This window comes from Geospiza fortis, unplaced genomic scaffold (genome assembly GCF_000277835.1).
Source record: "Geospiza fortis unplaced genomic scaffold, GeoFor_1.0 scaffold396, whole genome shotgun sequence".
Taxonomy (NCBI): domain Eukaryota; kingdom Metazoa; phylum Chordata; class Aves; order Passeriformes; family Thraupidae; genus Geospiza; species Geospiza fortis.
Window position 1 is genome coordinate 3,896,648 of NW_005054345.1, and position 16,144 is coordinate 3,912,791.

Genomic DNA, 16,144 nt, shown 5'->3' on the forward strand with positions numbered 1-16,144 from the left:
TGTGCAGAGATCACTCTCACCTCTAGCAGAGGATATCCTGTGTTTCAGTTTCACTCTATATAAAAGATAATAACTGTTACTATGTCTCACAGTGGGAGTGTGTCACAGGAGGAATTTCAGTTCAATGGAAGGCAGAAAATCTTAGGCTCCCTTTGAATTTGTGTTTTAACTTCCAGAGAAGGATGACATCTCTTATTTGCTTTAAAAATAAAAATCAATTGCCTATAAATCTGAAACACATGTTGTTTTTCTACTAAAAAGATTAAGGATTTTCTTAAGCTCATTAAAGGAAAAAAAAATAATGACATTGATCCTCCTATATCACCATAAGAATGTCTGAAGGCAATTGAGAGCTGTAAAAGAGACATGGTGTTATTGTAACCAAAATAGCCCTGAATCTGGAAAATTGTGCTTTTCTTTTCTTCTGGGTTCTGCAGCAAACTTTGCACTATTTCTCCAACCTTATGCCTCTGTCTAGTCATGTGTTTTAGTGGGATTGAGTGGGATGTATACTCAAACAGAATTAGGACCTTTTATTATGAAAATACAAATGCCAGCTGCTGCGTGGCTTGAAAGATTTAATCACCGTCCAAATATTTCAGGGAGGGGAAATGGAAACCATTTGCTGTTTCTGATGCATATAACTACAGGAGGATGCTCACCCTGTTGCTTCTCACAGATTGTGTGTCTGTTTTGGGGAATTTGTTATTCCCAATTTTCCTCCTTCCCGTGTGCATCAAAGCCTAGAGTCTGCAAAATGCGAATTAAAGTCCTTAAGTGAAAGGGGGAAATGGGAAATCTGATTATGCCCTATCATCAGTAAAGCCCAGCATGACTGCCAGTGTTCTTTATTCCAGTTAAAAGTTCCCACAGCAACAAAACTGATAACCAAGTGCCCTGCTGGCTTTATTCATCAGTGTGGCAATTCCCAACGCCCTCGTTTGCTCTGTTCATGTGTTGAAAGTTTGCTGGAATGTGTACAAATGGTACTTTGGTAGTAAGAGGATAGGAAGGTCTTAGTGTAATGTGAGAAGAGCCAGCATGGAAATATCCTGTCCTAAATTCCTGTGAGTGTCCAAAACACAAAGCCAGAAGTACTGGCTGCAGGGAGAATTTGGTCTTTTAATGAATCTAAACATTTTTACAGGAGAATTCGGTAAATGGTTGACTAATGACAGGGAAAAGGTGCGGGGTTTGTATTTTATTTTATAAACTCTATTGTCCTTCTAGATGTTGAGACTTTCCCCTGATTTCATAAAGCATCTTGATGCCTTTAATGTCCTTTGGCTACTTGTTTTTTTCAGGTGACACAGCAGTTGAATTTGAATTTGATCCCTTTGCCATAACCAGATTTTTCCTTCAGCAGACTGCAGAGCCTTGCAAAGTTCTCTGCATCACAAATATTTTGAGATAAGCTTTCCAAACACCCTGTACATTTCTACCCTAAATGTACCTTGTCACCTTCTGGGACACTGTGCTGTGTCCGTGTCTGTAGGGTGGGAATGAGTTGGGATGTTTGGGTTGTCTCCATGCTTCCATCACCAGCTCAGAGCAGATACTGGCTGGGAACTTTGACCACATGCTGTGTTCTCAGTAAGGTCAGTGAAGTGGATTTGGTCTAAAAATCAGCTTGTTTTAGGATTTGCTTTTTGTTGTGCTTCATTTTGTTATTGAAATCGTAAAAGAAAGCTCACCCCATCGAGGTGATGAAAACTCAAAGCTGTATTAATTTGTAGTTTTAAGAGAAAACAAAACAAAACCAAATGTCTTTGCAATGTTTTTGACGTAGCTTCGTCCACTTGGAGTCATAAATGCCTTTGTAAATTCAGTGCAGCTATTCTTGCTGTTTAATGTGTTTAGTCAGCCAAAGTCTTGCACAGACACACAGACACATGTGTACACATACATCTGCAGGGAAAGTAAGTCAGGGCATCAGAGCTGATAAGGGAGAACCAAGCAGGATTCCCAGATTTGTTAGATGCCCTCCTGAGAAAAATCAGCATTTCTTGACACTGTGGTGATGTATTTTGAAAAACAAATTTTTGTTGTTTTGTTTTCCTAAACTTCCTGACAAGAATCAGCTGTACTGTAAGTTTATGGCTTGAGCAGACTATTGTTTGTGCAGAAACCTCCCTGCTGCTGTATTTACTAAACATGTGTGATGCACAAATGCCAGTAAACTGCATCTTGGAGCATATTCCCTACTGACTAGTAAAAACTGCCTTTAAAGTTCAGCCTGTTTAAATATAGAGAGAATGTGCATCAAGTTTAACAGGAACAGGCCTGATTTTTTAATTATTCTCAAAACTGTTTTGATGTGAAGTCCAGGCTTTATTGAATTCAACAGCAAACCTTGAGCATCCTTCAATGGGTCTAGAATTTTGCTATTGAAGAGCAAGGTCTAAATACAAAAATCCCCATTGTCCCATTGACTAAGACCTCTCTTTTTGCTCTTCAGCATCGGAAACACACAGACTGATTTTGTTAGGGAAATAATTCTCTTGTATCCTTCTCTGCTAGTAGTTCCCACCTTCTAGAAAACAACAGTTGCAGATTTAGCCATCATCAGTGGGAAGTGCAGCATAAATCATGGGATGGTGTAGGACTGCACTGCTGTTCTCTTTTCCCAGTGAAGTTACAGCTGTGTCTCACTTGAGTGTGGAAGAGAAAACATGGATCCTGCTTCCAAAAGAAACCTGGCAGGGCATGGATGGCCTGTGTCCTCCAGCCCCTGCTGCAAGAATTCCATGTTCAGCCAGTGGGGAATTCACAATTAGGGTTTGGAGCAAGTCCTGGGACCCGAGTCCCACCATCCCATTCGTTGTGTGTGCTGGGCCTGGCTTGCTAGGCTGCACAGTGATCTGCTGAACCAGGAGGGAAGTCTAGAAAGTCTGTCTAGTCTGTTGAAAGTGAAACCACTCTGCAAGAGGAAGGAAAATGCCCTCCACCCTTATAAAATGGTAATTTGCATCTTCTGAAGGAGAGAAAGGAAATGAACCAGTGTCTCCCACATCCTGAGTGGTCTAACCGCAAAAGCAGGGAGGGCAGGGGCCAGGCTGTCACTGTGCTGGGGGTATTGGTGTGTGAGTGGTGGAGCACTGCTCAGATACCTGCCTGATCTGTCCTCACAGGAAGGAGTGGTTTGTGTAAAGCTAAGCCTAAGTGAGGGGCAGAATCTGGTGTTTAGCCAGGCATGTTTGCTGCTGAAGCCAAACAGGTCCCAGCCCAGGTGTGCAGCCTGCACCTGAGGCACCCCACTCTCCTGGCACTGTTGTGAGAGCCCAAGTGGAGCTTGGGCTTCCACTGCCAGCATGGAGCTGATGGCAGCTCTCAAAGGACACCACCGTCCTCTGCCAGCAGGATTCCCTCCTCATTCTGGGGTCTCCAAATGTACAGGATGGGTGCTCTGGAAACTCCTGTGGCTGATTACAGTGCCTGTGTTTGCTCATGCCAATTGAACAGAGTATTGTATCTCACTAGAGGATACAATAAATAAGGCCTTTTTCTGGAGAAATGAGGCAGTTTCTCTCTCTCTGTAAAATACAGCTCCTATTCTTGAAATTTCTTACTTTCTGTTTGGCCAGGCCCAGCTGTTCTGTCAGTGGGGATGAGTGGGTTGTCGGCTGTGTCTTGTCATCTAAAAATTATGTAAACGGGGGAAAACATTTTTTCAAGCTTTTTTGGAGTAAATTTCTACCTGTATATCTCCACTTCTGTTGGTAATTCCAGTGAAGAAGCAGGAATTGTCTTGGTATTGAACTCTGATAGCTGCCAAACTTTAATTGTGAAGTTCCTACTTTGACAAGCACTTGGATTCACTAGAGCTTTCTGTTGTTTTTCCAGGTGAGTGAAACCCCCATTTTTGTGCCTGGTGTTTGGGGACCGTATTTCTCTGCCATGGTACCTGGACTGTGGTTGAATGAGGGAGGCCAGAGTGCTACAGGAAAACTGGTGAGTGTTTGGAGGCTGGCAATTCAGACCTGAAACACCTCCATAGGATCATGGGATGTACGGGGCTGCTGAAAGCAATTAACAATTAGATGAGTGTTATGTCTGTTATGTAATACTAATTTGCATAGAGATAGGGGATTATGTACAGGGCATGTCTTCCTTTTATGGTGGTGGTGGTGATTATTGTAATTATCTTACAGGCAAACTGGCTTCATTCTTTGCTTTAGCAGGAGGCTGACACAGACTTTGAGGTGAAGAAAATGATACATATTGTATTATCGAGATCAGTTGTGTTCATTGCCGGGCATAAATGAAAGATATAGGAACAGAACAATAACATGGTAACATACTAGTAACATACTATTCCATCACCTCAGTTTTTTCCCTGAATGCAAAGAATCTAACAGTATTAGGTAAATTTAATTTACCAATAAAAATTAAAGCTAAGCAGGGTTCACTAAAAAATGAATTTTCATATTTACAGGAAGGCAGTCAGAAGTAAAACATATCAAATTTAAAGAAAGGCTGCATGTAGACATCAGTATTTAGGCTTGAGTCCAAAAGTGTCAGCAAGTCCTTGGTGACTGCTTAAACCTGGGGTTTCTGGATCTCCTTGTGTTGATGCCTTGTGAAGGCTGACCTAGAACAGAGACCAGACAGAATTAAAGAATAAAGCAGGGATTTGTTAGAAGGCCTCCATGGATCCACTTTGGGCAGCACAAGACCCCAGCCAGGGCTGCACCCAAGATGAACCAGAATGGTCCCAAAATGGATGGCCTGTCATGGGGTACATTTTTATAAGTTCTGCTCCATTTGCATGTTGGAGTTAATTGTCCAATTACAGCTTTAGGTTATGAAGTCCCATCCTTTTTTTTCTCTCTTCAGTCCACGTTTGTGCTCTTGGGCCTGAGATTTGGATCATTTGTCCTTGGTCCCCAGCTAGAGAAGGAATTGTTTTGTCTCCCTACTCTGTGAAGAGAGTTTACCATCCCTTAATATGAAGCTCAGAACTACACACTAAAGTAGTTCAGAATCTGAAAAATATAAAAGCTAAAACCTGAGGCATCAGTGTCACCTTGCCCAACCTTAGGACACCCTGGCTGTCCCCAGGGCTGAGCTGCAGGAGACAGCCCCAGGTCTGTGGGTGTCCCTGCAAAGCCCCAAGTGCAGGTGGGTTTGTTCTGTCACAAACTGCAGCTGTGATCACTCCTGACTTAGCACCACCCATCTCTTTACAAGCCTGGAGATGGGAGTACACGGCCAGGAAATGCACTGGGGCATTGCTGCATTTAAACATTTCATATGGAACAGTCACTGAATGAGAAGCAGAAATCCTCCTGGATCAGGAAGTGCGGACACACCCCAGGCTGAGCTGTGACTGGGGATCCCCCCTGAGCTCTCTCCTTGGCCACACCAACCTGACATTGCTCTGTGTCACAGCTGCAGTGGCACAGTCATTCCTCCTCCTGCAGCCTGGCTTCCCACCCCACCTCCAGCCCATCCTTAGCCTTGTGGCTAAAAACTTTTAATTTAATAATTAATAATAGTTTTAATAATTGCTTTTGCAGCAAGTGGGATATGTGTGCTTCAAATTTTTCAGGTAAAGATTGTGCTAGGACCAAAAAGTGTCCCATTTTACAAATAACTGCTACAACCAGACATAAACCTAAATAATGTCCATATAAAATAATGAATGTATGCTCATAACTCTACAGTTTTTCAAGGAAAATAGCAAATCTTGTCCTTTTGAGAAGGAAGTTTCTGTGTGCTTAATTCTGAACAGGTAAATACACTTATCTAAGTTCCAGACAGGATACAGGCAGTCAGTAGTTGTTCTTGGCTGGCTCACAGTGGTTCCACATTTAAAATGTACAATGAGAGTTAAGGCATTTGAAAAAGATGATTTTAAAAATCCTTTCCTTTCTTGTACCAGAGAACAAGGTGTTCCTGAATCATTAATAAAATTACTGGGAAAAATGAACAGTCTTGTTAGGACCCACAGCAAAAGTCAGCTTGAGGTACTGTTAGGAATATTAGGCAAAATGTCTCATTAAAACACTCTTGGAATATCCCCTGTGGTTTTCTTGAGGTGGTGTGAACAGAAGGCACACAGGGAGCCATGGGAGGAGACACTGCACTGTGCAGGGTACATTGCATATAATATCTCTGTCATTTCAAAGCTCCTGCTTTCTCACACCTAAAGTTTTCTGAAAATAAACCAGAAAAAGGGACATGTTTAGGGATTCTTTCCATTGCTTGATCAACACCCCAAGGGGGATTATTTCCATAAAATTTGAACAGTCTGATCAAACTTCTTAAAAGTAAAGTTGATCCCTTTAAAAAGCTCTAATTTTTAGGGGATACAGCTGCAAAAGAAATCAGTTGGATTTTGAAAACTGTTTTAGATAGAGTCCAAACTAAGAATTAAGAAGTCCCTTAGTCTGCAAATTCTTGTTTGGTTGTATATTCAGTGGGGTTTTACACTAAATTTTCAAAATTTATAAGAAATATATTGCAAAATGGAGACAAAGGATGGCATGACATCATTGCAAAATGTGAAATAAAAAATAACAGAAAAGGGTTTCTAGATGCATCCCTCATGTGGCCTTGGCTTGAATTAAGGGCAAACTTTGTAACTCCTGTAGCAGTTCTGTGTAACAGTGTTTTCAGAGCAGACACCTCTATATGATGTTTATTTATAGTTTTATTTCTGAATTTATGAGCTGCCCCTGTGTTCTGAAGAGATTCTGCAGGATTGCAGAATTCAGGCCTGAGCTGTGTTTCTGGTGCACGCACATGTTTGGCCTCTGTTTTTGATGCTGATCTCAGGGAGAACAGACATGCATTATTTTCTTTGCTGTGTTCACATGGGTATGCTTCATTATGTGGTTCAGGACTAGACTCATGCTGTTAAGATTAAATACCAGTGTGATTTGCTGTCAATAAGTACTGCCAAATATACTCAGTGCTCTTGAGTAGCTGTAGTTTTGCCTCCTTAGATTTTACTGTCACCTCTGATGGGATATTACCAAGAGGCCACAAAACCTGCTGAATTATTGCCTTAAAAGCCCATATTATTCTACCTGATATTTTGTTTTGTGAGTAATGGTAACCACTCTGGAGTGAAAGGACAAGCTGATTTATAAATTCAGCATAAGACAGAGCTTATATTGATCTTCTTTTATAGCAATAATTGCTTCTCAGGGTATACATTTTGTTTCCTGCAATGAATGCATGAAGCATCTATCAGGATGACAACACACCTTGTGTTTTATCATAACAGTGTGATAGAGAAAGATGATGTAGGGATTTGGGCCAAGAAGATGCTTCTGGTAGAATTCCAGTGAGGATATCCATGCAGAATGGGACAGACTAGAGGACATGCAGGGGGTGTTGGACAGGAAAAAAGTCATTCTTTCACCTTAATCTCCTGACTGAGGAGCTGCATGCTTAGCATTTGGCCTGGGTTTGGTGCAAGGTTGGTTGTTTTTCTTACTGTTTATATGCCAAATCCTGAATCTCAGTGGGAGTTGTGCCATTGGCTTCGCTAGGACTAGGACTTAACACTTCATGAGTAATTTAGAAGCTCTCTTGTCCTTTTTAGAGCTATGACCCTGCCTTTCCCTTTTCAGGATTGAATTTTCAAGATGTAATCATCCTCAGAATGTTGCTTTTCTCTTTTTCAGATCGATCATGTGGTGCGAGGCCACGTCGCCTTCCCAGAATTGGAGGCCAAGGCTGAAGCCAGGTCACTGTTTTATTCCTTTATCACATACCTGCCTCACAGACTGATGCACACTGTATTCCCAGCACTGTCTTCATTCTCAGGGGAATTAACAGTCTGATAGCAGGCTGGAACTATTTACAAAAACTTTTCAGGTGATTGCTCATAAATGTAAGGTTTAAACTCCCCTCAGATACCTTTGGCATATTTAAGTATTTGTGTTAACTTTTTGCTTTTCTATCCAGCCCAAAGTATTTAGTGATTCTATAGCACCAGCCCTGTTCAGCAAACCTCCATGCCTTGGGCTAACAATATGTCTTAATTTGTAGGTAAAATAATTAAGCTCCAAGGATGGGATGTAGCTTAATTAGGAATATATTGTTCAGTATTTTTGAAACAGTCATCTAAAGGAAGGTGTAGCCACCATATGAGAAACTCCTGCTTGGCAGCACAAATAGAACAGAGAAACACAGGATGAATTTTCAGACAAAGCTTTAAATGGAGGGGTGACTTGGAGGTAGCTCCAGGATTCCTTGAACAAGAGGCTGTGTGTGATGTGGAATTTGAGCTTGTTCTGCTTTAGAAGTGGATGAAGACAGTTCAGACACTTCTGTCAGGCCTGGACTTCCTCAAGCTTTTTTGGCTTGGATTCATTCTGAGATGGTTCACATCACTCCCAGAGAGGTCTTAGCTGAACAGCTGGGCACATTGGATGAAAATGTGATTCTCTTAAATGTCTTTTTCCTCCTTAGATTAAAGAGAAAACCCATCAAACTTGGCATTTTCCCTTCAGTTTCTCCCTCTGGTCTGAGAGGCAGGGCCAGTCCTGATGGATGGATTGAGCACGTGCTGATACAGAGATATTTTCGGTCCTCCCTGGGGAGATAAAGCTCTACCTGGTTTCTCTGGATGACCCTTCCTTGCCTTGCAGGGCCCACTGCCTTACTTGTTTGTTAAGAACTTGACCAGGATTCCCAGAAATGCGTTGGACTTCATTCAATATGAAACAGATTCATGCTTCCTAGAATTCTCTTTGTTGTTCTTTGGAAAAGGAAATCAGGAAATAAATGCATCTGTGTATGTTTGGAATAAAGATTGAACTGGGTCTTTTTCAAAATTCTGGCTTCCAGGCCATTTTTCCAGTGCCCCCATTTGAAGCACAAGCATAAGACAAACAGTTTAGTCTGTAATGCCAGGATAAACCATACTTTTTTGTGCTGGAAAAATGCCTATGGAGCAGCCTACTTGTGTCTGCTGGGTCTGATACTGAACTGACTGACCACAAACAATGCCACAGTGCAAAAACTGAGATTGTGATGTCAACAGGACACTAAACACAGAATACTGGCAGTAGAACTCCGTATTATCCAAGGGTATGGTGCCTTAACTTTGGATTTGAGTTTCCTGCAGTTAGTAACATGGGGGAGAATAGCACTAATAGCACTAAAAAAGAGTGATAATATTTTACTAAGTTAATTTGCTCAATGGTATTTTTGTAATGCTTTCCAGGTATCACTTTCCTAATGAAACGTTGGTATTGCTATAAATTTACTGAACAAGTTTCATATTAATTCTCTCGTCTTCTGTCTCCCTGTCCTTCTCAAATATTTGTTAAATTTAAAGAATTTCGTTTGAACAAACAAAAATCAGGAACTTTGAAATTTGAATTTGTTTTTTTCTTATTTATTTTTTCTTATTTTTTCCTTTCTATTTTTCCATGATTCCCCAAACTTCAGCCTTATCCTGGGTACAAGTAGCAGCTGCTATTGGCTAAAACTTTGGATTATGTGTTTACCTACATTAAATCATATACACAGAATAAAAATAATCCCAGAATCACAGAAGGGTGTGAGTTGGGAGGGACCTTAGAGCCCACCCAGCCCCACCCCTGCCATGGGCAGGGACATCTCCCACTATCCCAGGCTGCTCCAAGCCCTGTCCAACCTGGCCTTGGACACTTCCAGGGATCCAGGGCAGCCACAGCTTCTCTGGGCACCCTGTGCCAGGGCCTCACCACCCTCACAGGGAACATTCCTTCCCAAGATCCCATCTAACCCTGCTCTCTGGCACTGTGAAACCATTCCCTGTGTCCTGTCACTCCTGGCCCTTGTAATTGTCTCTCTTCATCTTTCTTGTAGGCTCCTTTCAAACGTGGTACCTTGTTTTGGAAGATTATTGGTGATGATAAATTATTTCACAGGAATTCTCAGCAGAACAGATCAGAGAATTTGATTTATTATATTTAAGGATATTTTCTGTGTGGCTGTAGGAATTTGAATCTGTTCAGCCATTGCAGATAACCATGGAGGGGAAACCAAATGAGGATTCCATACTTTTGTGTGCAATTCCATGTTGTCTTTCCTTCCCATGCTGGGTCCAGTGAAGAGTTAAGCACATGCATGTCTGGATCATTAAATAAAGAACATCAGAGGTCACAAATCCATGCCTCTTGGTTGCTCTCACCTCCTTCTGCCTCCCCAAACCTGTCCTCCCTTTTTCCTGAGGCTGCTGAGAGGCAGGTTTGGAATGGCAGGTCCCTGCTGAGCAGCTGATCTGGGGAGTTTCCCTGTGCAAACTCTCCTTTGCCCCACCAGAGCAGATTTCCAGCTGTTTTAGCACCACTGCAGAGATTTGTGGTGGCTTGGGAGGGTGTGAGAGGCTCAGACAAGCTCTGACCACTGCTGCTGAAGGCCAGGCTTGTGCAACCCTCCCAGTCCTATTCCTGGGTTCTTTTTTCTCTTTTACTGGAAGTGGAGAGGGTTGAATTACACAAGGATTTTCTGGATAATTTAAATGTAGCATTTGGTCTATCTGATGGGCACAATCTCTGGGCACCAAATCTTGGGGTTTTTCAGGCAATTCAGTGAGTTGCAGAAATTGCTGTGATGTTATCACTTTTGCTCCTCATCCTACATATTGTGCAGGTCTGACATTTAGTCATCACTGCTCTGTTAAATCCTGTTCAGGTAGATTGGAGTAGGAAATTAAAAGAAATAATATGATCCTTTTTGCTTTAAAGTGTACATAATTCTGGTTTCTAGAATGACCATTTCTAGTCTGATAGAGAAGGAAAGTGTCTAACTGGCAGCAAAGTTTGTGTGTCCTTTGGCACTTGGTGAAGTGCTGGTTTAGGGCAGAATTCCCTTTCCTACAGATCTCAGTGCCATTTCCCCATGTAAAGAGATGTCTCCTGAAAATAAAGCATTGAAGTTACACACACAACATCCACCAGCAATTCTGGTATCTTTCTAGCAGAATATCAGAATCATATTTGGCAGTTCTCTGTGTCTCTAGGTGGTTTAGAACCTTTTTTTTTAAATTTAGAAATTGAAAAATTTACGGTTTTTTTTCCTTGAAAGATACTTGCTGGCATCTTTCAGATTAAATACCAACCTCTGGTTGCTTTCTGAAGTCATGTCCCAACACAGCTCTGGGCAGCCTTGCATTGATTTCTTATTCTCCACTTTCAGCACAGTTCCTTTTTCATGGCATCAGCTCGTGCTCAGCTCTGCAGGTCAGAGGCAGCTGCCACTGATACTTTCACAGAGAACTGAGTAGAAAAAGCTCCAGGAGGTGATGGTGTTACACTGATAAACACAAAGGTGGTAAAACAGGCTCTGGTAGGTGTTTGAGGGATTTTGCTGGTCACTCAGTCCAAATGTAGTGCCTTGAACCCTTATCTATATTTAGGAAAAAAAATAAAATGTAAAAAGGTATGGGAAAATGTGTAATTCCAAGGTTATGTGGATCTTAAGCATATTTGGCTCAACTTCAGCCTCCTTTTGTTCAAGTCCTTGTGTTCTGACAGAGCTGCACAACTGGCTAATCCTTGTGAGAGCAATCAACCAGGATGGAGAGGAGAGGAGAGAGAGGCTGGGATGTCAGGTGGTTGAGTGAAGCTTTCCTTTTTTATCCTTCCCAACAGTCAAGCCATGATTGAGACTGGAATTAAAACTACTTTATCCTTAGCGTGTACTGCTTTAGGGATGGAGAAAACAGGGCCACTTTTACAAGAACAGGAAAGAAATGATGGTGACCTCCAAATTATCATAATTCGGGTCCAGGAAGACACATAAAGCACATTTAAAGGACGTGAATAATGATGTAAATTAGTTATTTTAATGTCTTCCAAGTGTACTTCATTTTGAATGATATCCTCTGATAATGTACACATGGTAAGGTATAATTGAAAAAACATGCAACTGAATGGTTGAATGCAAAGTATAAATATACAGCTGCTAGTGGGTCAGAAGTCAAACTAGTAAAGCATATGCCAAATTCCCTTAGGGATCTCATTAGTGCATGATTGAATATACATGTAGAGGCTAAATGAATATCACTGTTTGGGTCTGCAGTGGATGAGACAATGACTAATCAATTGTAATTAGGGTTAGATGCTATTATTGACCCACATGTCTAGAATTAAATGCCCTGCTTGGAGGTTTCCAAGGAGTTGGAAAATATCTATGGGTTTGTTTGTGATAGGATGAGTGTTTGAAAAAAATATTCTGAGTGTAATTGCAACATTTTTTAAATGGAATGTCACTAGAGTCATTGCAAGCCAAGGCACTGAAGAATTCACCATTAGTCTTAAGTCCAGGAAAAAAGTCTGTTGGATATTGTGGAGTTGGGTGTAGCATCTGAACTTAGATACAATCATATTTAGGCCCGTGTTGGGCTCCTCCCTAAAATAGCAGCCACTCACTTTCTCTCCTCCACCCTTAGTGCTGCATTTTAATCATAACACACACTGAAATAATTATGGTTTAAAAAAGGAAAGCTGTACATCCAGTGCTATTGATTAATCAATCAGAGAAATTTTTAAACATTTGCAAAGGAATTTGGTTTTCATTTCTGTCTGGAATCCTCCTTACTCCTCCCTCAGCTGTGGGAGAGGAGCAGCAGCAGCCCTCAAATCTCAAACAGCTCTGGGGACCCTTAGGAGTCAGTGGACAAGCTCAAGGTCACATTATCTCCCCTCATCCCAGGAAATTAAGGAATTCTGATGGCCTGTTGTGCCCACGTGAACAGAGATATCCTTGCAGTGCCATGGCCTTGGCAGGCAGTGGGGTTTTGCTGTTCTTTAGTGGGGTTTCTGCATTTGGTGGTGGTACAAATGTTTTATGTTTGAGGAATAACCTCCCCCCTCTTTTTCCAACTTGTTTTTCTTGCAGTGCTCAAAGTATATATACATACTTGAACAGTCACCTGGATCTGATTAAGAAATCTTTGCCTGTGGGTTTCCTCACTGTTGATTTACATGTTTGGCCAGATTTCCATGGTAACAGATCTCCCTTAACAGATCTGACACTAAAGGGCATGGTAAGAAACAGCCTGTCTTTGCAAAAAGGTCAATACAGGGTAAAAAGAAAAAAAAAAAGCATTTTGGAAGGAGCTTTTCTTCAATTTTGAGAGTACTCCTCCTTAGATATTTACACTGTCCCAAAGGATTTGGGTTTCTTGCTGCATTGCTGATGTTTCAGTAGAAAACCAGAGATTATTGTACTTGAGATATCACTACAGCCACATTAATTTTCTAAAAACTTGAGGAATGTTGTGTGCAGGTACCTTTCCTAGGAATCACATTTCACAGCTCTTGCTGCTGTTATCTCGCAGGTGAGATAACAAATCTTACAATTTGTTGCAATGAATTTCAAGAGCAATTTGGGTAAACCTGTCTGGGAAAGGAATGAAATATCCTGACCATAGGTGGTTGATTTAAACAGCTTTTCAGCCCAACTTTCAGAGTTTGGGTGTTCCTCTTCCTTGAGTTTACAGTGGTAGATCAGCTCACTCACAAGCCAGGGCTGTGCAGAACTGTAACAGAAGGGTGATGCAAGAGTATAATCTGGAGATATCAAAATACCTGGTGATTAATGTAAATATCTCCTTCAAAATGGCAGATTGTCCCTGAAGTGAGCCTCTCAAGCTGCTCACCAGCACCAAAATCTGCTGTATTTAAGGCTGAGATAGGAAAGGTATAAGCACTGCTGCATGTTTTAAGCCACAAATGAGGGAAACATTTAAAAAAAAAAGGCCTATATATTTTTGGGTCCTAATAATACCTCCATTATTTTATGAAAGAATTACATGCTGCAGCAAAATCACAATTTCATTGCTATGATGGCTGTATGCAAATACTGGTAATAGCACCCCATTTTTTCTGTCACAATTCTGTCTGCATTCAGGTCTTGCCTGATATTAATCCAGAGTAACTACAGGGCAGTATTGATTTATGTCAGAGTAAAGAAGGTTAAGATATAGTATTTAATTATTAATTGTGTTTCAGTGTTAGGGTGCTTGGGAGGGAGGGGGAGAAATGCTTTTAAAAAGTTATTTTTATGTAATAGCATTTTCATATTATTACATTAAATACATTCACGAGCAATATCTGAGTCATAACATAAAGCTGTCAGAGTTAATCTATCTCTAATCCCATACAATATGCTGTTTGTTCTTTATTTCTTCACAAGGGCAAGGATAATTTATGTGGCTCTTCCCCAGATCAGGAATAACATGTTTAACATAACATTATGTGTACAGCTCACAGAAGCATGGCTTGGAATTAGCACTTAAAACTTGTTACAACAAGAAGCCATAGAGAATAATAAAGTTTTACTTTGGCTGGATTTTTACATCTTCTTTTTGATCTTTGCACAGGTTGTTGGACTAACATTGTCTCGGGGTCTGGATGAACTTGCCCTTATCTACCTGGCCACGATCCAAGCCATTGCTGTAAGACATTTTTAGTGCATAAAAGAAGAAATTAATTGTTCTGTGCAGACTGATCATTCCCTTCTGCTAACCAGATTTCTAATAATACATGAATTCACTTAATGGGCTTCTTAAAGGAGTAGGATACTGTTCACCCATATTGGTGACCACTCCCAACTGGAGGATAATCAGCAGACTGTGGGGGAAGATGTTCCCCTAAAAAATCCTGTCCTTATGGCAATTCTGTATGTGGAGCTTTTGCCTCTGGTGCAGATGTGAGGGAGGAGGCTGACAGCACAAGGAGCAGTGTTCACATCCCAGCTGTCCTGAGGGAGGCTGAGAGAGGGGGAGAAAAGCTCTGGCAATTGTACAAAGGGCTCTGTGCTGCCCTGAAAAGCCTCAGCTTCAGATTGTTCCCAAATCCCTGGATCTGCCCTCCCTGAAAAGCCTCAGCTTCAGATTGTTCCCAAATCCCTGGATGTGCCCTCCCTGCCCGCTGGGTGAGGCAGAGCTCTGTGCCAGGGCTGTGCTTCAGACCCAGCAGGGCACATCTGTGTCCCTGCCCCGAGGGGAGCAGTCCCAGCCTGTGGCCCTGGCTGGGCAGGGCAGGGCAGGGAGGCTGGGAAATGTCCCTGCTGTTTGCCAGCGCCAGGGATGGGGAATTTCTCGGAATTCTTTTTGTTCTGCCCTGATTTTCTGTTGAACCCAGGATTTCCAGTTCACGAGAAGTTCTGTTGTGAGGTGAAGCCCTGGCTCACAAAAGTGGTTTGGAAAGCCTGGCCCAGGGTGTTTCTGGTGACTGAAATCCACATTCCTTTAACATCCTTTCTGTCCATTTTTTATTTTTATTTTTTTTAAATTTGTTGAACTTGAGGTGTTTTTGCAAAACATGAACAGTCTGATGAATTGGGGAGTTTTCCTGACAAAACTCTGTTCAGTTGGAAATCTTCCAAACTCCTCTCCTGGTTAAGCAACAACTTTTCTAGGCTGGGTCAGCCATCTGGGATGGAGAGGGTGGGCGGCTGCTGTAAATTTATTGGGAATTGTTCATCTCATGTGTTAACCCTCCCTCTCCAGCAAATAAGGAGAACTTAACCCTAGCCTGGGATTCATTGTTGTGAGTTTGGAGCCTTTTGCAGATGAATGTAGCTGGGTTATACCTGATGCTTCAGTATAATCCCACCATTGAAAGAAGAAAGTGGAGGAGAGGTTCAACAATGCCAGGGACTGATCCTGCCCCTGAAAGGAACTTCCCAGTCTGGAACAGGTGCCCTGTGATTATCTCGTGCTAACGAAGTGGAAACCTTCTCTGCTGGAAATCCTGGGAAAGTCACCTATTATCTCATTATATGATACAGCTCAAACTTGATTGTAAAGCACAAATACTGTCGTGAGCAGTAAACTCAGCAGCTGCATATCTTTTGGAGAGCTGATTTAGTATAAAAAGGACATATTGTAGTTTTCACTATAAGTTAAGGGAAATTATTTTTTCCCCAAAGCATCATTGAAACAGTAACTAAAAAGTAGACAGAGAACATTGGTTTTGACTCTATATATTTGCTAATTGCTAATGGGATTCCTAGGAAATCAAATTTTCACTCCCAATTTTAGCTTCACTTTTATTGAAGGAAACAGTTGTAGTAATCTTGTACCATTAGCTGTCTTCAATGGGTGCAAGATAAACTTTAAACCTATGTAAAAATCTTGTACAAAGTGTAGGCCTGCCCACAGAATGTTAATCTCTAGTTTTCTTTT

General features: G+C 41.5%; 1 protein-coding gene across 1 annotated transcript in view; it reads left to right on the forward strand.

Moving 5' to 3' along the window:
- Positions 1-16,144, forward strand: part of FGGY (FGGY carbohydrate kinase domain containing) — a 113,918-nt gene that overhangs the window by 66,585 nt on the left and 31,189 nt on the right. Inside the window, exons 5-8 of the mRNA XM_031058592.1 lie at positions 3,844-3,951; positions 7,638-7,699; positions 12,850-12,997; positions 14,336-14,410. Coding sequence (XP_030914452.1) covers positions 3,844-3,951; positions 7,638-7,699; positions 12,850-12,997; positions 14,336-14,410 — 393 coding nt within the window. The remainder of the gene's footprint in view (positions 1-3,843; positions 3,952-7,637; positions 7,700-12,849; positions 12,998-14,335; positions 14,411-16,144) is intronic.